The following is a 23,694-nucleotide window of genomic DNA, read 5'->3' as shown; positions in this document are numbered from 1 at the left end:
ATCACTCCTGAACTCATTAGCTTTTTTAAAAAAAAAAACTTTATTGGGGTATGGTTGTTTTACAATGTTATGTTAGTTTCTACTGTACAACAAGTGAATCAGCTATAGGTATACATATATCTCCTCTTGTTTTGGATTTCCTTCCCATTTAGGTCACCACAGAGCACTCTATGCAACCCCCTGTGCTATACAGTTGGTTCTCATTAGTGATTTATTTTATATATTGGTGACTCAGATGGTAAAGAATCCACCTGCAATGCAGGAGACCTGGGTTTGATCCCTGGGTCGGGAAGAGTCCCTGGAGGAGGGCATGGCAACCCCCTCCAGTATTCTTGCTTGGAGAATTCCCATGGACAGAGGAGACTGGCGGGCTGCAGTCCATGGGGTCACAAAGGGTCGGACAGGACTGAGTGACCAAGTACACAGCACACACATCAATAGTGTATGTATGTCAATCTCCTAACTCATGGCACTCCTCTTTCCCCTTGGTATCCACACGTTTGTTCTCTCCATCTATATCTCTATCTAAATCATTAGCTTTGACAACAGTCATTTATTATTATAGTTCACGCATCTGTGCCTTGACTGGAAGTTGGCTCATTTAGGTGGGGTTAGGGGCAGTGACTGGTTTTACTGGTTTCAGCTAGATTCACTCACATGTCTAAGGCTGAAAGTTTGCTGATCTTGGCCAGGCTTATCTGGGGACAATTTGTTTTATGTGTCTGTCCTCCTGGGATCGGTAGATTGTCCTCACACATCCTTCTCACTGTGATGGCAAAGGCACAAGTATGTGGGTTCAGTTGTGCATTTCAAGACTCTACTTGCATTAGGAAGCTCATATCCTTTTAGCCAGAGCAAGTCAGGTGGTCAATCCCAGGATGGGAATTAGTCCCCAGTGGGAGGGCCCTACCAGATTACATGGCAGAGGACATGGATAAAGGGACAAATGAAGAACTGTGGAGCCAATTATGTGATTTATAACATATGTTAAGGTGCTCATTGACTCTAAGTCGAGGAACTCTGAATGGGCCCCTTGACCCACTAAGGCTTCCAGGAATTAGTGTTTTGAGGTATAAAGTAGAGCAGGCAGAAGCAGGCCATGTCCATTTGCGGTCATCCAGGGATGATAATATTGCCTGTATAGGAAATTTAGAAATAGTATGAAATTGGGGGAAAAAATTACTCATGTTCTGAGTTATTCTCCAGAGATCATTCTATCACTTTCCTCATTAATAGTGCACAAATTTACATCTTTTTTCTTAATACTCTATCATAAATCTTTGCCTTGTTATTAAAAAGGCTTTAACATGTAACAACACTGGCTGTATAATGTTTCCATTGTATGACTACACCCTAATTCATTAACCTTGCCCTTCCTTTTTACTGTTTTGGTTACTTTCAGTGTCTTGTGATTATAAATAATGCTGCAATGAGCATAGTTGTGCAAAAATGTTATCTATGTGTTGACTTGTTTCTTTCATGAATCGAGAGACCTGAGTTTTGCCACTCATTTGCTGTGTGGTCTAGACCTGCATGTTAGTTTCCTCATCATAAGATCACATATTGAGCTTGATGGGCTTAAACTTCTTTCTAATTAAGAAAATATCTTTCAAGGGAGAGTAATAAATTGCTGGTTTGAACTGGAAGCAGGCAGGTAACTCCAGTTGTTTGTCACCAAAAGCTCAGGAGAGGAATGGAAGCTTCTTTGGGCTTCTCTCTTGGAAGAGTTCAAGGGAAGTTTTGTTTCATAGTTCACATATCATCGTTTGTCCTTCAGTCTCCATCTCTGATACAACAAAGATTATATTTCCATAAATTTTTTTTTTTAAATAGGAGTGTAGAGCACTGAGCATTGAGAATATAAACTATCTTGACCTACTTAATGGATGTGTGCTTTGAGAATGGCTTAGCTTACTGGAAGAACTGATTGCATTTCCTGCCTTCATTTTGCTTGTAGTTTTGTTTATTTTAAAATAATTTTATTTATTTATTTATATTTGGCTGTACTGGGTCTTCATTTCTACACAGGCTTTTCTCTAGTTCCGGGTAACTAGCTGGGGTAACTCCAGCTCTAGTTGAGGTGTGCGGGCTTCTCTTGTTGTGGAGCATGAGCTCTGTGGCACATGGGCTTAAGTAGTTGTGGCATGTGGGCTTGGTAATTGTGGCTCCCCGGCTCTGGAACACAGGCTCAATGGTTGTGGCACACGGGCTTAGTTGCTCTGCGGCATGTGCGATCGTCACTGATCAGGGATCGAACCCATGTTTGCTGCACTGGCAGACCGATCCTTTACCACTGAGCTACCAGGGAAGGTGCGCTTGTAATTTTGTATTTGCTTTTTGTATTTATGTTTGCCTTTTCTTTTGTGCCTTGTGACTTACCTGTCATCACAGTGATCATAACTGCACAACCATGGGGTCTGGCCTTATCTCACCATTTCCTGGTAATTGCATGTGACCTTTTTCTCAGTGATGCCTCTTTACTGTTCATTTTCATATGTACTGAGACTGTATTTCATCTTGCTGTCTCTCTTCCAGCCTCTGCTGGGGATAAATATTGCTCAATGTGGACAGGCTGTAAGTGCTGACAGATGGAAGTATGAACACATTACTGCTGAGTGGAGAAAGTGTGATCTACGCTCTCCCTGTCTCTCTAGCCGCTCCCCACATCGGTCCTGAGCGTGTCCTCCTTGCAGCTGACGGAGACTCCCCATTCCTAAACTCCTCCTGGGAGCGGTGTTAGACACTTTATTTGGGACTTCCTTGGTGGTAGAGTGGATAGGAATCAGCCTGCCAATGCAGGGGACACAGGTTCAATCCCTGGCCTGGGAAGATTCTGTACGCTGTGGAGCAACTAAGCCCACGTGCCACAGCTACTGAGCCTGCGAGCCCTAGAGCCCGTGCTCCTCAACAAGAGAAGCCACCGCAATGAGAAGCCTTTGCACCGTGACTAGAGCATAGCTCCTGCACACTGAAACTTGAGAAAGCCCACACGCAGCGATGAAGACCCAGTGCGGCCAAAAATAAAAATAAATTTTAAAAAAAGATACTTGGTTTGGCTTCTCATCCAGTTGCCCCTGCTGCCCCCAAGCTGAGCTGGGGCGCCCATCTGGCCAGCAGGACTCTGCATGCAGTACAGTGTGGTCTCCATCCTCTGACCGCCTTCAAGAGGCCTTTTGTTTCCTGCCCCTCCCGCTTGGCCAGGATGTGGTCCCCAGTCCCCTGGGAATGATGGGACTCTTCCATCACCCTAGAGCGCTCAGCAGCTCCGGAGAACCAGCTGTAAAAGCAAAACATCTTCAACCGACTGAAATCTTGCCCGTCTTTATTTTACCCCAGGAAATATTAATACGTTGAGGCTGGAATAATTAATTGAGTCAGTTAAAAATTGGATTTGGGGAAAAATCATTTTCCTCGATGCAGGTGAATCTAACCTTCCCCTGAAGGAAGTTGCTTATGAAATACAACCTTAATCGCTGCAAGCTGTAGCTTTTGGCTTCCGTGCCCACTCTTCCACTGCCCCTTGATGGTTGAGTGATGTGATGCTCGTGTACCTTTTCATAAGAACATCTGAACCCGATTCTTGAGTGTGAAATAATTCATCATGTGAATGACTTTGCTGCTGCCCTCTACAGTAACAGTTTACGAAGGTGTGAATGTGTATGTTTGTATATTTTAATAAAGCAAGGGAGCATATCTTTGCTTTATTTCAGTCTCGTTTTAGTAAATGGCAGCCCACTCCAGTATTCTTGCCTGGAGATTCCCTTGGACGGAGGAGCCTGGTGGGCTGCTGTCCATGAGGTCACACAGAGTCGGACACGACTGAAGCGACTTAGCACGCATGCATACATTTAGTAAAACTGGCATCGGGTGAGGAATGCTGACTCTAGGAATCTCTGACTTGTTTTCTCTTGTTCTGCACCTGCTTGCAGCCTCCTTGCTATCCCCTGCCCTGCCCTTCCCTGTTCTTTTCCAGGGCTGCACTGAGGTACCTGCTCTCAAGTAACTTGGTGAGAAGTGCAGGGTACCGTGTGGCTCCTGGGAGAGTGTTGCTGAGTGATGGAGGTGCTTCTGTCCGATCATTGCTGTTGCTTTGTTGCAATCCCCAGGCCTGTGATCATCACAAAAGCCAGAGGCCGAGACCAGACTCGGCAAGAGGCCACCCTTCCCTCTGGATTTTATGCACTTCAGCAACATGTTTTACAAACTCTGAAGTTTCTGAGAGGGTTAAGTAAAATTCTGGAAGTCTAGGTCAGGTGTAAGGCTTAAGTGTGGTTGTAGGGAAGCAGACTGGGACCAGCAATGGGGAGTGAGAAGAAAAAAAGAAACATAAGCATCCCCTGGGGAGAAGGGCCGAGACCTTGTAACCGTTGTCTCTGGCCCTGTCTCCTGAGACCCTGGTTGCAGTCATTCGCTCTTTCCTTCTTATTTTTATTTTTTAACTGTGGAATTGGCCAAAAAGTTTGTTGGGGCTTTTCTGCGAGGTGTCATGGAAAATCCCAAACAAACATTTTGGCCAACCCTATATATATATATATATTTTTTTTTTTTTGGGGGGGGAGAGTATAGTTGCTTTACAATGTTGTGTTAGTGTCTGCTGTACAGCAAAGTGAATCAGTCACATGTATACGTGTACCTCCTCTTCCTCGGATTTCCTTTCCATTTAGGTCAGCACAGAGCATTGAGTAGAGTTCCCTGCACTACACAGTAGATTCTCATTAGTTATCTGTTTTATACATAGTAGTGTATACATGCCAATCTCAATCTGCTGATCCATCCCCCCTCTTCCTTCTTATTTTTAGATGTATTTATTTATTTATGAATAGATAATACCTCCATTTGGTTTGAAAACCAAAAACTATAAAACACTACACACTGAAACTGTCCGTCTTACCCTATTCCCCACCCACCCAGTCCCCTTCCCGCTGTGCCCAGGGAGCTTGGTTTCTTTCTTTCATATGCATGCTTCCAGAGCTGCCTTAGGCATCCTTACACTCAAGTGAATGGAAGCATGGATTCTTACTCTGCCATTCGTTTGTTCATCCATTGATCTCCTCTCTCAGGTTCTCATTTTATTTCTTTTAATCCTACTCTCAGTAATTATTTTTTATTAATTATTAATTTATCGTAGTTTTGCTTGTGCTGGGTCTTTGCCGCTGCACGTGGGCTTTCTCTAGTTGGGGCGCACAGAGGCTATCCTCTAGTTGCGGTGTGAGGGCTTCTCATTGTGGGGTCTTCTCTTGTGGAGCACAGGCTCTAGGCACACAGGCTTCAGTGGTTACAGCACGCGGGCTCAGCAGTAGAGGTTTTCTCGGGCTCTAGAGCACAGGCTCAGTAGTTGTGGCTCAGGGGCCTAGATGCCCCAAGGCACGTGGGATCTTCCCAGACCAGGGATCAAACCCATGTCCCCTGCATCGGCAGGTGGATTCTTATCCACTGTAGCACCAGAGAAGTCCCTCAATAATTCTTTGTTGGAGGTTTTTTTGAGGAGAAAGGTCAGTGGTCATTTGTTTTACTTCTACCTGATGCCCTGAGTAGATCTCACACAGTACGCTTGTCTTTTTCCCATAGATGAAGTGGAGAGTGAGAAATGGTACCTGTCTCCAGACTTCCCACCAACAACCATCAAGACAGAGCCCATCACGGACGAGCCACCCTCAGGACTCGTCCCCTCTGTCACACTGACCATCACCGCCATCTCCACCCCATTTGAAAAGGAGGAAACCCCTCTGGAAATGAATGCTGGGGTAAAGTCACTTTTCTTCCATAAAAACAGGTCGGATCGAGAGATAACAGATCCTCATTCTCCAAAAAGACATTTAATCTTTTTTGAGTCAGTGGTTGTATATGTTTAAGGATATGTAACTAGAGAGAGAGAGAGAGAGAGAGAGAGAGAGAGAGAGAGAGAGAGCATGTTGATTTGGTGTCAACATTGGTTATATCACTTCCTTTAAAGGCATTGTCCGAAAAAACTGGTAGCAAGTCTCATTTCGGTTTTTCTGTGAATGCTGTTACAAAATTGAAAAAGTTCAGGGATATCCATGTTGGAAAAAAATTCTCCCTGGAATTGATTTTTAAGCCAGTGGAAAGGGAGTGGTTACAGCGATGGTGCTATTCATAGCTTTCTGGGCTGTGGCAACAAGGAATGCTTGTTCCTGTGTCATGCTTTGTTTTCCTAGTGCTGTGTGAGTTGCCCTGACTTAATTCAGGGGTTTCCCAGATACCAGTTCTTATTGTATCACCCGTGGAAACTGTAAGAAATTGAGAGTTGCTCAGTTCCATGCCTATAGCAAGTAGGATTTAGTTTTACTCCACCTTCTCTTTAGGTATTTCAGTGTCTGGTGATAGACCAGGGTGATACTTGTACGTCTTCTTCTGGATATTTGGAATCCAGTCCTAACTTTCCTTATGCTCAAAGCCACAGGTTATATTACAATGACTCCACTGACATTCTCTAAGTCATTTCTCCTCTGAGCGAGGTAGAAGAGTCCAGGAAAATGTAACCCAGCAGTGGTGGCGTCACCAAGGCTTGGCTGCATCCTCACTCCTTGCGCTGTTTGCCTTCCATCCAGGGGGAAGATGAGGGCGGATGAAGGTGAGGTGGACAGAGCACCTCTATGCTGCCCTCTATAATTCCTTTCTCAATAGCTACCTGCGTCTGTTTATAGGATGAGGCTTCTGGAGTCTGTATTCGTCTCCTTGCTCTATGAGATTTTAGTTCGGATTTTATGCAAGTCACTAAGAAAGGTCAGAGTCGTGGCCTGGCTCCCATGCGTGGGCCAGATACCTTTCCTCCTTTCCGTACCCAGTGTTTCATGGTTACGTGTTGTCGGTTGTCAGGAACCTGGAGAGAATGCATGCAGCTGGGTTCACGCAGTTCCTCCTGCTGGAGGCCCATGACCCTTTAGGAATGTGCCAGACTAGTTTCGTGGTAAAGTGCCTTTACAGTACCATAAACACAATAGAATGTAGCACTGACAAGTGAGCCCTTTACAGTACCATGGACGCAATAGAATGAAGCGCTGACAAGTGAGCCCTGGGTTCTTCATTTGAGAATTCTGAGGGCTCCATCACCTGTACTGCCAGGTCTGACAATGGGAAAGGGTTAAGGACTAAAATACCTCCTGGTCCAAGAAGCAGCCTGTGCTCAGCTGGGCCTCACCAGCCCTAGCATAGCCCTGGGAGGGAGACAGGATGACAAATAGCTCCCCTGGGTGTTGCTTCGGGTTTGTTATTGGCTTTTAAAAGCTGTGTTTGAATTTCTTTCTTTAGGTTGATTCCTCATGCCAGACCATTATTCCTAAGATTAAGCTGGAGCCTCATGAAGTGGATCAGTTCCTAAACTTCTCTCCCAAGGAAGGTCTGTCTCTTCTCCCCTTTGGGTTAACAGGTGTGGGTGAGCCACCCAGGGAAGGTGGGGACTGTTGATTGTACTGAAGGCAGAGCTTGTTTTATGAAATAGCTGTTCTTGACTCTAAATGCAAACTTTGAAAGCTAAATTGTATATTCCCATATATGTGTATGTTTAATTTTCAAGTAAATCTTCAACTTTTACTCCAAGCCAGGGTGACTTTTCAACATGTTTATAGACCCTTGTGACTTGGGTGCTGACAAGGGAACACGGGAACCCCTGCCCTCAAGCCATCCTATGAATAAAAGCCAGCTCCCTGCCCTGGTGTGATGATCAGTACAGACTTAATGGGCATTTACAAAGCCACCTTGCCGGCTTAAAACAAAGTGTAATTTTAAACCCTTTGGCAAGTGGATTCACAGTTTATCTATCTAGCAATTCAGTATTTTTAAATGTTGATTTTCAGGTGGCTCAGCTGGCGGAGAATCTGCCTGCAATATAGGGGATGGAGGTTCAATCTCTGAGTCAGGAAGATCCTCTGGAAAAGGGAATGACAGCCCACTCCAGTATTCTTGCCTGGGAAATCCCATGAACAGGGGAGCCTGGTGGGCTACAGTCCATGGAGTTGCGAGAGTTGGACATGACTTAGTGACTAAACCACCACCAACCACCACCACTCCTCTGTTCCTGCGTCCCTTCAGGCATCTTGCGTCTATTTAGAAATAAGTGGTGTCAATACTTGAAATGGTCACAATCTCACTTTTTTCTTTCCCTGGGTCAGTTTTTCCCTTGTCCCTTGTAAAGCCCATGGTTAGGAATTCTGAATGCAGACCCCTTGGTCTCATAGAGTCTAGGAAGCTCTCTCAGCCTTTTTAATGAAGATACTTTGCCCAGCTCCTTAATTCAGTGCCTTTAAACACACCCTCTTCTCTCTTTTTATTTACACTTTCAGCACAAAGTTAGAAGGACAGCTTATCGATGTGGTCAACAAATAAGAGGGAAAGGTATCCATGCTGTGGCGTGGACATAATGTGCAGATGTTACCATACGTAGGAGCAGTGCACCCAGAAACAAAGTCTGCTTCATCCCACCAGATACATACTCAAGATCTGTCCATGACACTTTAATCAAGGTTGACATTTACCTTTGTCATCAGTAAAGAAAGGATTCAATTACTTTTTATACTTTTCTGGCCACACAACACAGCATATGGGATCTTAGTTCCTTTTGAATCCACGTCCCTTTGGAAGTATGGAGCCTTAACCACTGGACTGCCAGGGAAGTCCCAGGATTCAGTTTTTATAATTAGTAATACTGACTAAAATCCATATTGAGACAATATTTATTTTAACTGAGTGATACACATTTTAGTGCCTTTCAGCTTTAAAGAAAGTAATTCCTTTCATTTTTGTGACACTGGTTACAACTGTCAAATACATTTTGCTCTTTCAATCTGTGTTGCCATATGCTTCTGAAAATGTCATCACTGTACTAGTGAACCCTGTAGTGGCTTCAGAATCTGGGATCTCTAGAGGAGAAAGTTTCAGGGTCCTTCCTTGAAATGGTCATCCTTCCTCATTATCCTAGATAAACAGGCAGAGGAAATTCAATACCCTTGAATGCATCGGGGCTTCTAGGCAGAGTGGCTTGTTGTCCCCAGCCCTGTCAGGAAGTAACCCAAGAGCCACATTTCAAGTGAATTTAGAAATCTGATACTGAAGCACTTGTGACCAGGGCAGTAGCTCTCAATAAGTGGGTAAGAGGAGATTCGAGTTTGCTTCACTTTTCCTGCCGTGCCATTTCCATGTTTTTTTTGGTGGAGCACCTTCTTCTTGTAAAGGAGAAAAGTATTAGAATAATTTGGACTGTGCCCAGCCAAAGGGAAAAGTAAGCTCTAGTACTGTTGACGAATTCTCCAGACTAATAGCTCTTCATGGCAGACACCAGGAGCCCCTGTGAGGTTTGTCTGCTCCTGGGTTTTGTTTTGCTTTTGTTTTTATTTGCTTGTTTGTTTACCATGGCTAAAAGATAAACATTGTTAAAATTCAGTTCACTTACTCAGTCATGTCTGACTCTTTGCGACCCTGTGGACTGCAGCATGCCAGGCTTCCCTGTTTATCACCAACTCCCGGAGCTTGCTCAAACTCATGCCCATTGAGTCGCTGATTCCATCCAACCATCTTATCCTCTGTTGTCCCCTTCTCCTCCTGCCTTCAATCTTTTCCCAGCCTCAGGGTCTTTTCCAATGAGTCAGTTCTTCGAATCAGGTGGCCAAAGTATTGGAGCTTCAGCTTCAGCATCAGTCTTTCCAATGAATATTCGGACTGAATTCCTTTAGGATTGACTGGTTTGATCTCCTTGAAGTCCAAGGGAAACATTGTTAAAAGATACACTCTAAAAAATTAAAAATTTCAAGCGCTTATTTGAGCAAAAATTAATTAGACTCTGCAGCACCAAACTGGCTAGAAGTTTCCACTGACAAGAGCCGGGGGGAGACTTTTATAAAGAGAAGGTGGAAGCAAAGTAAGGAGATTATTGATTGGCTATAACTTAAAACTTAGTTGGCTGTTTGTGACTGGTTGTCCTTAGATTCCAGCCTGGTACCCTTGAAGCATTTACAGGTTTGGATTTTGGTTTGCCTGTGTAAGTGGCCAGAGCACTGGAGACACCCCAGGGTAACAGCTTCCTTGCTTATTAATTGACCTAACACTACAGAGTCCCGTAGGTCATCATGGTGTTGGGAAAACCTTACTTAACACTCTTAGGACTCCTTTCTAGGTGAACACTTATTTAAGACACCTACCTACCCTCCTTAGCTGCCTGGAAGCAGTGGCCAAAGAGTTGACAATAGAGATGTATGGGATTGTTTTAGAATAGTCTTTAGCTTTAGGAGTGCCCTGGACTCTAAAAAACCAGGGAGCTCTATGGCAGGGTAGGTTAGAAAGAGAAAAGAGAGAGGTTAGCATAAGAAAGAAAGAGGAAAAAGTATGTGCTGTGAGTGGGAGTGGGGCAAGGGGGGGAGGTGGCTGAGAGGGGTGCATCACCTGTGGTTCCCTGGGACAGTCGGTATTTCAGTGAGCAGAAGAGCCCCATGCTTCCAGCTTCTCACCTCCAAAGGCAGCTCTGGAGGTGCTTTTTCTGAGGTGAGTAGCTGTGTCTCAGAAAGGCTCGTTCCATCTACAGTATCTCAGGCAGGAGGCCTTTCCATGGCCCCGGGCTGTTCTCTGGTCAAGCAAGTCCAGGTGTGTATGTGACTGCTGGGCTCCTCGCCCAGTTCAGAGCCGCTGCACTCAGGGCTCTGTTGTGGAGTGAAAGGCTTACCCAAGGTCACGTCCCTTGGCTCAGTAATGGCAATCAAGGTATTCCAGCACAATGTGAAGATTCACAGGTCAGAAAAAGAGTGAGACCCCCCAAAGCTCATTTGTCAGGTTGAACTCAGAGAGGATTCTTCCTTTGGAACCCATCTCCGCTGCCCTGAAGGTGCGTGAGCAGAACTGACCAAGGCTCTAAGGCCTGGCAGAGTATGGGTGTTTCCCTGGGTAGAGGGGAAGGATGCTTGATGCTGGGGAGCGTTGCGAGGGACACCTCCCTCCCCTCATTTATCTTCCAGTGTCTACTTTTCTGTCCACAGATGGATTGGGTGTTATCTGAATCAAGAATGCCTGGCATCTGGCCTGTGGGCCCTGCCATGCACATACTTACAGAAACAAATGAGCTTTTCTCAAACCCTCATGAGCTCCCTGCCTCTGCTATTTTGTTTTTTTTTTTTTTAAGATCCTGATACGTTAATGTGGTGATTTACAATCAAACTGTGGAAACTATATGAAATGAAGAGAAGGAACATTATGCCAGCACCATCCCTGCCTACTGTAATTTCCCATGTCCCCGTTTTGTCATAATTTTATTACTTTCTTACATATTTTCCCAAGTTTCTTTATGTAGTTACAAGCAAATAGGGTCTGTATTCTCTTTCTCTCCTTTTTCATACAAAAGGAAGGCTATTTTATACACTGTCTTGCACCCTGATTTATTTTCTCGTCTATAGTTTGAGACCAGCACACAGTTATGTCACATCTACTGAAACCCCTACTGACCAAAGTAAAACTCAAAAATCCAGTCCAAAAATTTATCTACAATGTGCTGTGCTAAGTTGCTCAGTCACATCTGACTCTTTGCGAACCCATGGACTGTAGCCCGCCAGGCTCCTCTGTCCATGGAATTTCTCCAGGCCAGAACACTGGAGTGGGTTGCCAGGTCCTCCTCCAGGGGATCTTCCCAACCCAGGGATCAAACCCAGGTCTTCCGCATTGCAGGTGGATTCTTTACCAGCTGAGCCACCAGAGAAGCCCATTATCCACAATAAACCAGAAAATCAAGCCAAGAAAGCGCCTGCCTGAGGCTGTATCAAGAACTGCAGAGTTGGAACATTCAACCTACTGTTTTTCAAAAGAAACACTCTTAAATTTCGCCTTCACAGTACATCTTGGAGGCCGTTCCATGTCCACTCGGAGAGATTCCTCATCCATTTGTTCGACTGTCCTGGGTTGGATGTTGGATGTTTAAGTGCCCCACTTCCTGCTTCCTTGCTCCCTGATGGATGCAATCCGTTCTTTTCCCCTCAGCCTCCGTGGACCACCTGCACTTACCGCCCACTCCTCCCAGCAGCCACAGCAGCGACTCCGAGGGCAGCCTGAGCCCCAGCCCGCGCCTGCACCCCTTTGGCCTCCCGCAGACCCACAGCCCCGCCAGGGCCCCGGCGCGGGCCCCCTCGGCGCTGGCCAGCTCCCCGCTCCTCACTGCTCCGCATGTGAGTGTCCCCGAATCCCTGCAACTCGATCCCCCCATCCTGTCATTTGGAGCTTCACCCAGCACGGGTGCCATTCCGAGCCACTTGGCTTTTCTTCCTGTGGGAAGTTTTCAGTCTGATTGCTAAAGCTGGGGGATGACAGACTTAGAGAACATTTTCTAAAAACTGCCTGTGATCTCATCGTGCTAACACATTCTCTTTCTTTTCTGTGCACGCTTCTGGTTTTTACTCATGTCCTTTTTTTTTTTACATAGCTACAACCACAAGGAATAAAAATGTTGTCATTCTTCTCAAAATTATATCACAAATATTTATCATCAACTTACGCGGTCTTTGTGACCTAGGATAGGAAATAACTTATTTTTTAAATAAACAATCTTCGATGAACTGAAAAATTTCTCTGAGATTAAACGTTTTGATGTCTAAAGCACAAGCATATAATTTAACCCTTTTTGTCTGTGGTTCAGCTCTTTTTTTTTTTTGAAATTTACATTTTAATGTTCATAGATGAAGTATAGCAGTATGTGTTACATTTTTTTCCCACTATGAAAATCATTTTCAGGAATTTAGACTGTTAAATAATCATTCCTTTTATGAGACTAGCTCTAAAGATACATATAAATTTTGAAATCTATAGTATTACTTAGCAATTTTAGTGCTTTACTTTTTGCAGCCAATCATGGAAGACCTGCTTTTTTTTTTTTTTTAAATAAATTTATCTATTTTAGTTGGGGGCTAATTACTTTACAATATTGTAGTAGTTTTTGCCATACGTTGACATGAATCAGCCATGGGTTTACATGTGTTCCCCTTCCTGGACCCCCCTCCCACCTCCCTTCCCACCCCATCCCTCTGGGTCATACCATTGCCCCAGCCCTGAGCATTTGTCCCATGCTAAGTAAGCCAGAAAGAAAAACACCAATACAGTATACTAATGCATATATATGGAATTTGAAAAACGGTAACGAAAACCCTATATGTGAGACAGAATAAGAGACACAGATGCATAGAACAGTCTTATGGACCCTGAGGGAGAAGGTGAGGGTAGGACGTTCTGGGAGAATAGCATTGAAACATGTATATTATCATATGTGGTTCAGCTCTTAACCCAGTGACTCAGGATGGAACTCACGAGTCATTATTCATCCCTCACATGTATAATTTCTCCAAATAAAAAATAGTGATAGATAATTAATTTTGTATTTTTCTGAATAGTCAATTGATTTTTCTGAGGATTTAAATATCATAGTCAACCTTACTGAATTTATAATATCACATGGAACAAACTTGAATGAAGTGAAATATTTAAAAATTCTAGAAGAGCCGTCTATCAATTAACATAATTTTGAAAAGTTGAATGCAGTCTGTCTCAGAAGCTCAGCAAGTTCTTAGATCTGTGGCCGTGTTCTTATTTATCACTATTACTGAGGGCCAGTGGGTTAACTCTTTGCACTCCATCTTTACCTCCTCACCATTAACCCTTCACTCTTTTGATTACTGAAATAGTGTTCATCCTATGGGTCTGTGGGTCCTGCCACAATCAGTTCGTTCCATGTGGCCATGGATGAAATCCTCCCCATGTCAGACCTTGGCTCAGCATCTGTGCTGTGTTTCCCTACTATCTGTTGGCATCAAGTCCTCATACCTCTGCTGGGTACTGACACCCTCTGTATGTGTCTAGCCTGCAGCAGCTTTAAGAACTCAACCCCTCCAGGCAGAGCGGCTTCTTCTGTTACTCTTTACAAGGCTGCCTTTCATTGGAAAGTCCTTCCCTGTGTAAATCACCTTCTTTCTATCAGGAGGCCCAGTTCAAGTCTTATCTACTACCCTAAGCCTTCCCGTATTGCATAGACTCTCACAAGTGTTCCCTTTCTTCATATTATTAATGCACCTGGAGTGACTATCACAGTCTAGCATTTAATTGGTCTTGTTCTGTCACGTGTTTCAATTCAGTCTTGATCTCATTAGCTACTTAAGAGACAGAGTTCGTTTTGATTCCTCCATGCATTTAACACAGAGCTAATATGCCATAGGTACTCCGTTTATTGACTAATTATAAACACATTGTCCTAGTGTGGATGACATGGGATGAGCTATGGTTGTCATCTCCACTGACGATGGACAGTCTAGGACAGTGCTGACTAGAGACTGTCGTGGAGCAAGCCTGCCGGTGTGTCCCTGGGAGTCCTAGCCCTTTAGCTGGAAGTGGAGGTTGAGAAGCGGCTCCTAGTGTATAGAGAGCATCTTGCAAAATGGCCTTTTCAGGAGAACAACAAAACTTTCCACAGAGCTCCAAGTGAATTCCTCATCACTCCGAGGACAGGAAACCTCCAGGGATGTTGGAAATTAATTCTATCCTTTAATTTCCATGTTTTAGCCAGTGGGATACTTTGTGGGAGATAATGGGTGGAGGTTTCTTTACCTGTTCCCTTAAATTATAATCCTTGGGTTGTAACACTCACACGGGCATCTTCTCCATTTTTTTGCTTCCACTTCAGAGTGCCCATTTCTCACCCAAACAGATGGGCATCCTTTTTCCTTAGTTGTTTGCAAGACATCATAACAGACCCTCCTTGCCCCTCAGGAGGCTTCCCTCTGGTGGGCCCGGCTGCTCCTCTTTGACCCTTTTCTGCTCCTTGGTCTGCACAGAAGCTGCAGGGATCAGGCCCCCTGGTCCTGACGGAGGAGGAGAAGAGGACCCTGATCGCCGAGGGCTATCCCATCCCCACCAAGTTGCCCCTGACGAAATCAGAGGAGAAGGCCCTGAAGAAAATCCGGAGGAAAATCAAGAATAAGGTGAGTCCGTCAGATGCAGGCACTTCTGTGAGCAGAACCGAGCCATGTGCCTGTCCTCCCTGCCCGGTGGCCAACGCTGGCCTGGCCCTTGGTGTCGGGACCAAGGCTTGGCCCTGTCTTCCTCCAGCCATGCCACCCATCTTGTGATCAGTGGGCCCCAAATCAGGTGTACACACTCCATGATGCTCAAGATGACCTATTCAGGCATCGGAGGAAAATATTAGAACTCCCATTTACATTTAAAAACATCTCAGCCTTTAAAATGTCCATTTTATGATATATACAATATTCCCCCCAGTAGGCATCTATGCAATTTATAAATATTTATAAATTATAATATTATAAATACATAAATATCAATATATTATGAGTGCTTGCTTAATTTTTTTTCCTGATAGATGTTTTTGTTAAGAAATTCTGCAGGCTCTTCTATGCCTGGGTCTAGCAGTTTCCTAGTCCTGGGCCCCTATAGTGGGAATAAGGGATACAGAGGCCCTGGGGCATGGCTAGGGTGTGGATAGAGCAGGAGGGAGGAGACTAAGAGAGGAAGAAGGAAAGGGCTTAGAGTCATAATTCTTCACCCATGTGCAGAACCACCAGGGAATTTTTGTGTAACTAACCCCAACTGGCTTATATTATGTATTACAGTGACCCAGCTAGGTCCACAGAATTGAAATCATTTTTCTGAGACCATAGAGATGGTTCGTGATGTCCATGTTCGGTCTGATTCCTGGACTACTGTCCTCACTGGGGGCCTAGTTTGTTGGAAAGTAGATGAGAACATAGACCGATTGAAACCAGGGGGACAGAAGAGGTGATTAGTAGATGAACCAGCAGGTTAAAGAAATGGGAAGTGGCCACAGAAGTGAGCAGGGCTTCTGTGATTTCCATGCTCATGGCCTCCTGTCATATGGGTTTACTGCTATGTTGCTGTTCAGTCGCTGAGTCGTGTCCAACTTTTTGCAACCCCACGGACTACAGCATGCCAGGCTTCCCTGTCTTTCACTGTCTCTGGAGTTTGCTCAAACTCATGTCTATTGAGTCGGTGATGCCATCCCACCATCTCATCCTCTGTTGTCCCTTACTGATACAGCTATAGCGTAATCCTCTCTTCTCCCCTTCCATTGCAGATTTCAGCCCAGGAAAGCAGGAGGAAGAAGAAAGAATACATGGACAGCTTGGAGAAAAAGTAAGCCTCCTGTGAAACTGGTTGTGTGTATTGAGCAATTCACATAGAGAAATGTGAGTGCAGGGGCCCCTGATTTCCATGACAAGGGGGTTCAGTTTCTCACCTGGCTCCCAGCAAAGGCCCTTGGTTTATCAGCTGTGTTTTGCCTGCCACCTAGTGGGTTTTAGAGGCTGCTGCTGCTAAGTCACTGCAGTCATGTCCAACTCTGTGCGACCCCATAGACGGGGGTCCAGCAGCCCATCAGGCTCCACCATCCCTGGGATTCTCCAGGCAAGAGTACTGGAGTGGGATGCCATTACCTTCTCCAGGTTTTTAGAGGAGAAGCTTATATATCTAGCAAGAAATAAAAAGTACAACTTCCTTGGTGGCTCAGGTGGTAAAGAATCTGCCTGCAGGGCAGGAGACCTGGGTTCGATCCCTTGGTCAGGAAGATCCCCTGGAGAAGGGAAAGGCTACTCATTCCAGTATTCTTGCCTAGAGAATCTCATGGACAGAGAAGCCTGACGGGCTGTAGTCCACGCAGTCACAAAGAGCTGGACTTGACTGAGTGACTAACACATTTCCGCTTTCGATCTTAGTAGGCGTTTGTACAGCACTGTTTCCAACCAAAGGTCTATAAGACCTTGAAGGCTTCCCTTTCAAATAAGCACAAATACAAACCTTCATGCACATTCCTGGATTCCTCAGAGGAGAGGTCCTGTTTTGGCAGAAAAGAGCCCAGGGCTAATTAATCAATTACCCTTGGCCACACTCCCTTGCACCCTAGAGAAAGCAGCAGGGGATATAAGACAAGTTGGCGTTCTTTATTTTCTGTCTGCTATGATTGGTGTTATAGGTGAGTGACTGCGCAAAAACGCTTGAAGATACCTTGTGTTATTCTGAATAGCCTGGAATATCAGGAGGGCTGTTAGAAAAACATAAATTAAAATACAATTTTGTATTACCCTGGAAAATAGTTCCCATCTGACAAACTAATATCATTGTAAAATGGGAATGAGTCCCTGGACCTAGAAATGAATCTTTATGTATATGTGGTGAGGGGAGCGGTTGGTGGATCCTGGCTGGTTTTTGAAGTTCCTACTGAGAGTCAGTGTTTCTTCCTTCTGATTTAGGTTTTGGTAATAAGAATTATTACCAATCATTGTTGAGGTATCCAGGGTCAAGATGTTTTGATGAAAATCTCTTTCAGGCCTCTTGGGGCATGCCTCCTCCAGCACCTGGGTTCCTTCTCCTGTGGTCCTAGGGTCTTGTCCTTCCCTCTCCCCCTGCCCCAAGCCCTGGCAGTCTTTCTGGCCGAGAGCACAGCTAGCAGCGTTCCGACCCCGTAATATCGAGGAAGAAGTGTGATGAGCACTGTGAGCCATAGGGAAGAGTCAAGAGAAATCAAGTTTGAAAAACCCTATAAGAGGTTTGGGCTTCCTTGGTGGCTCAGATGGTAAAGAATCTGCCTGCAGTGTGAGAGACCTGGGTTCGATCCCTGGGTTGGGACGATCCGCTGGAGGAGAGCATGGCAACCCACTCCAGTGTTCTGGCCTGGAGAATCCCCATGGACAGAGGAGCCTGGTGGGCGACAGTCCATAGGGTCGCAAAGAGTCAGACACGACTGACGTGCTTAAGCACAGCACATAAGAAGTTTACATTGTGTACCATCCCTATTCTTTCCCATCATTGAGCCATTTGTTACTAATCTCTTTCTCTTTTTTTTTTTTCTTTTGTGCCCTCACCCTTTCCCCCAACTCAGGTTGGCCTGGCTTCCTTCCTGATCTCCCTAGAGTAGCTGCTTCTCTGTTTATTTTTTCTCTGAACCCCACCTGCCTCCATCCTAGCTCCCGGCTTAGTGCTTATTCCCTTGATAAAACTCAGGTTTTTCTTTTTCTCTCTCCTCTGTAGGGTAGAGTCTTGTTCAACGGAGAACTTGGAGCTTCGAAAGAAGGTGGAAGTTCTGGAGAACACCAACAGGTGAGGGTTCCTGGAGTGAGGATGCCTGATGGAAGGTGGGGGAGAGGGGCAGATCAGAAAGGGAGCTGGGAAGAAAGGGGGGGAGATGCCGTTGAAACAGTAGTTGTGCCGGGATGCTCAGGACGACCACGCTCCGTGCACCTGTTCCTGCCGCCTGTGCACACGTGCACACACATACACACACACCTGCATGTGCATGTCCTTTACTTTTCCTAAAATACATGAGATTGATGAAGAGGCTGACTCTGACAAGGACTTCCATGAAGAGGGAGTTAAGGAAGAGACTTGGGAGAGAATATGGTCAATGAGTCTGATTCTCCTGAAAATTACATCAGACTTTATAGAGGTGGCTAAGGAGGGAGTGGCCACTTTGTTGTCCCCCAGTTTGAGTAAAATAAATTAGTACTTACTAGTGAAAAAAGAGAGAAAGCCAAATTTGTTTTTAAAAAAGTTTTTAATTACTGTGTTTAAAAGTTAATTAATTGATTACATTTTAAGTCCATTTTGAAAAATCACTGTAGGACAGATGGATTAATGAGTTCATCTAGCACCTCCTGTGTCAGGTGCTGTTTTCAGGACTTTATAGATATTAATTCATTTAACCTTCTGATGACCCTATGACCTAGTCCTATTACTATCCCTATGTATAGAGGAGGTAATGGAGACTCAACAGGGAGGCCCGGCATGCTGCAGTCCACGGGGTCGCAAAGAGTCGGACACAACTGAGCAACTGAACTGAACTCAATGGAGACTCAGAAAGGTTAGGTGACTTGCCCAAAGTCACACAGTAAATGCCAGAGCTGCATCTGAAGGCAGGCAGTCTGGCCCTAGAGCCTTGATGAGCTTTATCCTGGGTCATGTTGAAGTATAGGGCTGAGAAACGGTGGTTGAGGAGTTTCATCGTGTGTGTGTGTGTTCAGAGTCTGCTTATGCTGTGAAAATTAAAGTATTCATTAGTCAAGGGATCCTGTTGCCGTTAGCTGTTATAGATCCAACAATCCCAGCAGAGAAAAATTGGCTTTTACGTAAGCAAAATATTAATTCATCATTTTAAGGCTTAGCATTAATGCCTAATAACAATTTTGCAAATGTTAAGGGATCAGGGTAAATCTGTTTGCATGTCATCTGATAATAGTGTAAAATTTGGCTCCCATTTCCTAAATCTTCATGGTCTGTTGCTCAAACAGCAGGCTAATTGAGTCCTCAGTTAAAAATACCATCAGTAGGAAAAGTGGACATTGTGACCCCAGTGGGTTTCTCTCTGCATTTCTGGGAACGCGTGCTCATGTGGCAGGTCAAGGGCAGTCATCTCCAGCACTCTGTAGGCAAACAACAGAAGTAAGTAAATGTCATCAGCTCCATGTGATATCACCTTGATCCCCCATGCAGAGGAACTGGTTTCCAGTGGCACTTCAGGGTTCCGGTTTTGCTGTTGTCTTTGGCCATTAGTCTCCTGAGGCTTCATCCCTTCTTACCTACACCTTTATTCTTGCCAGAGTGGTTTCTCTGGGTCCTAAACCCCCACCAGAGTCGGTATCCATTTTGTTAGCATCCTGAGCAGATTCTAGTCCATCCCACCTCCTGTCTTAGCCATCGCTATTGCAAAAACCCCTCATGAATGGGACAAATCCAGGCCATGAAATGGTGAAAAGGGAAAGAGGAATCCATCCAAGAGAATGGAGTTTGGTTCAGGTTGGGTCTTGTCCAGAGGTTCCAGGTGTCAGGTCTTCCTGCAGCCACACGGGGGCAGCAGAGGCGCAAAGAGCATTGGGTGCTTGTGATGAGAAGAGCTCGCCGCCTGACCCCTTTGCTGGGAAAGGATCTCTCCTCCCCTCTCCAAGCTGACCCTGCTATATCATATACTTTAAACCTAAAAAAGAAAACCCACACACATGTAATATATGCCCACTGTAAAAAAATTTTTTAGAAAATACAGTTAAAAAAGAAAAGAAAATCCGCCCAAATCTTTTCACCCAAAGAACTGTTTACATTTTGAAATGGAATATTTTATATGTATGTACTTATGTTGTACATCCTCTTCTGTTAAGAACCTTTCCCATTTAACAGAAATCACTGGCCATATATTTTCATATCAGTAAATGTATTTCTACATAATTTTATTTCTGTCAGATTTTGATAAAGAGCTGTTATCTGCAGAGCATGGACATAAAGCACATCTGATTATGTGTGTATCAAGAACAATCCGTGCTTCGCCAATTGTTTTTATCTTTTAAAATAATAGAGTGTTAATTGCTTAGTCGTGCACGACTCTTTGTGACCTCGTGGACTGTAGCCCGCTAGGCTCCTCTGTCCGTGGGATTCTCCAGGCAAGAGTACTGGAGTGGGTTGCCATTTCCTTCTCCAGGGGATCTTCCCGACCCAGGGATCGAAACCAGGTCTCCAGCATTGCAGGTGAATTCTTTACCGTCTTGAGCCATCAGGAAGCCATTTAAAATAATGGCCATGGCTATATTAATAGGATGTCAATATGAGTTAGAGAGCCCCTGTATATTTGAGCTTGGGGTCAGCATATCCTGAGTTCTGCCCTGAGAGCCAGTGGTCGTTTTCCTTCTATCTTCTTCGCTGTGGGAGCTTTTGCCAGCAGTTCAGCCTGCAGGAAATTCCACTGAAAAATAATCTACTTTGTGCTTATGGTGCTCTGCTTGCCTCTTGACTGGCAGGAGCTTCCACTGTGGTTCCCCCGCAGGCCCTGTGTTCAATCTCCTCCCTTTTCCAGACTCCTGGTAGATAACCAACCCTTTATGGTGAAAGTGGTTAATACTTGATTAACCTGCCATCTTCCCACAAGTAATCTGATGAGGGGCCTCCTAGGTCATAGACTCTCAGTCCAGCAGCTTTTCGTATGTTTCGGCTTGAGAAGCCAGGGAATAAAGCAAAGCTGCTCTTGTGCAAACAGGGAAGGGTCTGCCCTCCCCCCGACTTCCTCTCCCTTCTCCTTCTGTTCCTGCCAAGGGCCTCTCCTTGCCCAGAGGACACCGTAGCCGGAGTGGCCAGCGTGAACCTTGGCCGTCTCTGCCCTAAACTGGTCAGGAGGAGGTGGTGGTGTGGGCCTGTGGTAGGGGGAGATGTTCGGGCCCTTTATTCACGGCGCCGAATGAGTGACCCAGTGTTTGAACTAAGTACAGGGCGGGGCCCAGTGAACACACACCTGTGTTTGTGTCCTGTTCGTGCTTCTTATATTACCATCCCTCGGAGGTAGGCGGGCGGAGGCAGAAGGGGTTACCAGACGTGGACAGGATCCTGGCTACCCAGAAGTGGGTGGGAGCCTGGGGTGCCGCTGTTTCATTTGGCATGACCTGGCAGGAAAGGCAAGCGGGTGCTTCACTGTTGGCCAAACTAAAGAAAAACTGCACCTCTTTACATTTTACCACTTCCATGCTCCACCCCACAAGGACTTGCATCTTTCCCGATGAGAACGAGCCCTCGAAGCCCGAGTCAGTCCTGAATCTTAGGGTAGTACTGGCCCCAACAGCAGCCAGGTAGCGTGTTACCGGCTTCAAGGTGAAAAGGCCCTTTTGCCTGAGCTCAGGAAGCTGGAAGGGGGTGGGGACGGGAGAGGAGACTTCCGCAGCCTTTACCACTGGAACCTTGGGCAGCTGGAGCAGTGGGAAGACGCCTTCACACTTGTCTGTAAGGCGATCTGCTAATCACCTGCTACCAGGAAATGTGTGAGCCAGAGAGAGATGGTTTCCCAGGGGGCCCTCCTTCCTGCGCTCAGTCAGGAAATACTTTAGCTTTTACAAAGTCCAGGCGAGACTGCATGTGACGTCTCCTGGCCTTCCTTGCTTCTCATTCGTCTCCAAGCTGCATGTCTCATTCTGGAAAGACCCTGTCTTTCCCCAACTTTATAGCCTTTTCTTCCGCACAAGTGATCCGGCCAGCCCATTCGTTGTAGGCGTCTGTGGCTCAGTTTCCTCTGTTCATGTCTAATTTTGCCCTTGAACATATATAGGGCTGATCTGTAGACTCACAGGAGCTTAGACGTGAGAGCTTGTTTAGAGGGGAGGTTTAGAGGTTCTAGCCGGGGAGTGCAGCCACTCATATATTTTTGATCAAAGACTGATCCTCCTTCATCGGAGATGTCGTCCTCTTCGACTGAGCACACATCTTTGAGAGGTTGCACGTGGAGCGATGAGGGAGGAAGGGAACACCTGCGTAGCCAGCCAGATCGGCTGAATCAACCCTGACAATCAGTGGAGAGACAGGTGTCGCAACCAGCTCTGGATATGAGAGCCCTCATATCAGGAGCTCAGACTTGAAATATACTTTAGAGATCATCTCATTTAACTGCTAATCACTTCATTTCACAGAGCGGGAAACTGAGGGCTGGTGAGGTTAAGGTCATCTAGACATTCAGAGGTAAGACGGGGACTGGGACTCAGGCAGTTCGTTTTTCCACTGGTCCCTACCGCAATCACTCCTACCCCCGTTGTGCGCTCTCTCCAAGGACCAATGCCTTCCCCATCACAGGGCCAACCTTGGATCCGAACGAAAGGGCCCTGCTCGGGACCCACGTTTTAAGGGGGCCTGCTCCAGTTTCCCCTAGTACGCCCGTCCCAGTGGGATGAGGAGTCAGCAGGACCTAGGTGATACGTCTGTCTGGAGCTCTTAACCTGACCCAGAGGGAGCTCGAGGGAGCAGGCCTTGGGGGTACTCATGGACAGTGCCGGCTGGGGCTAGGTGGGGTGAGGAGAGGCCTTAGGACATATGACATGGGGTGTGGGCCGCATTGGTTCCCTTTCCCTGGCCCTCACAGAAGTAAAGGATGTGCTTCTCCTGACCTATATTTGTGTTGTTATCAGAAACAAGGATTCCTTAGTTTTCCTCTTTGACCTTCCTCTTAACTCGAGTCCTCCTCTCTGTCTCTGCTTTTCTTGTTCTTTACAATCTGCATGCGATTCCCGAGAGAGGTCTTTCCAGCCAAGCCCGCTGGGCTTTGATCGTGTTCTGCCTCTCCTAATTTGTTTGTTTAGCCGCACAGCCATGTCCCTTTGCACCAGTTTTGTCTGCTGGCTCCCTCTGTGCTATTATGGTTTTCCATGTGTGATGTCTTCTCTTCTCTTCCACTGACCGTAACCAGCTGGTCCCCCTCTCCCACTGTGCACAGAGAGGCTGTTAGAGTGCTGACGAATGACCCGAGGCCAGGAATGACCCTCTGTAGACCTATATCTTGGTTTAAATCACTTTTCATTTCTCCGTTATCTCTAACTTCTGGCTGTGTGAAGAGTATAAACTTTTTTTTTTTCAGGTGAAAATATTACAATCTTCAAAGGATTGTTGATACAAGGCTGAGTATCCCAGAGAGTTTAGAAAGGCATTTTAGTATGATTTCATGGTGAAGTTAGACATTCCTCAGCCCCAGAAAACATTCTGGAACTCTCTTTTTTGTGTTCTTGGGCGAGTAGGTGATAGAATATTTCAGAAGTGCCCCCTGGTCCCTGAAAAATAAAGCTCCTTGTAATGTGGCAATTGCACAGTGAGAAAAAGGAGGCAATTTGTATTTTTAAGAATTTAGACCAGAACGCCATAAACTGCCTTCAAAACTTAAGTAAAAGGTCATAAATAAATGAATAT

General features: G+C 45.6%; 1 protein-coding gene across 7 annotated transcripts in view; it reads left to right on the top strand.

Moving 5' to 3' along the window:
• The window catches only part of CREB3L2 (cAMP responsive element binding protein 3 like 2), a 254,622-nt gene that overhangs the window by 215,780 nt on the left and 15,148 nt on the right, over positions 1-23,694 (top strand). For all 7 annotated transcript variants that reach the window (XR_014066426.1, XR_014066425.1, XM_081533105.1 and 4 more), the window contains 6 exons: positions 5,569-5,744; positions 7,270-7,357; positions 11,971-12,155; positions 14,805-14,951; positions 16,082-16,140; positions 18,031-18,099. Coding sequence is in view for 5 of the 7 variants with exons in the window: in XM_081533105.1 (XP_081389231.1) it covers positions 5,569-5,744; positions 7,270-7,357; positions 11,971-12,155; positions 14,805-14,951; positions 16,082-16,140; positions 18,031-18,099 (724 nt within the window). In the remaining 2 variants the exon portion in view is untranslated. The remainder of the gene's footprint in view (positions 1-5,568; positions 5,745-7,269; positions 7,358-11,970; positions 12,156-14,804; positions 14,952-16,081; positions 16,141-18,030; positions 18,100-23,694) is intronic.

This window comes from Giraffa tippelskirchi, chromosome 10 (genome assembly GCF_054371585.1).
Source record: "Giraffa tippelskirchi isolate mGirTip1 chromosome 10, T2T-mGirTip1v1.2.pri, whole genome shotgun sequence".
Classification (NCBI taxonomy): Eukaryota; Metazoa; Chordata; class Mammalia; order Artiodactyla; family Giraffidae; genus Giraffa; species Giraffa tippelskirchi.
Note: the sequence above shows the minus strand (reverse complement) of the source record. Positions and strands in the feature narration are given on the sequence as shown.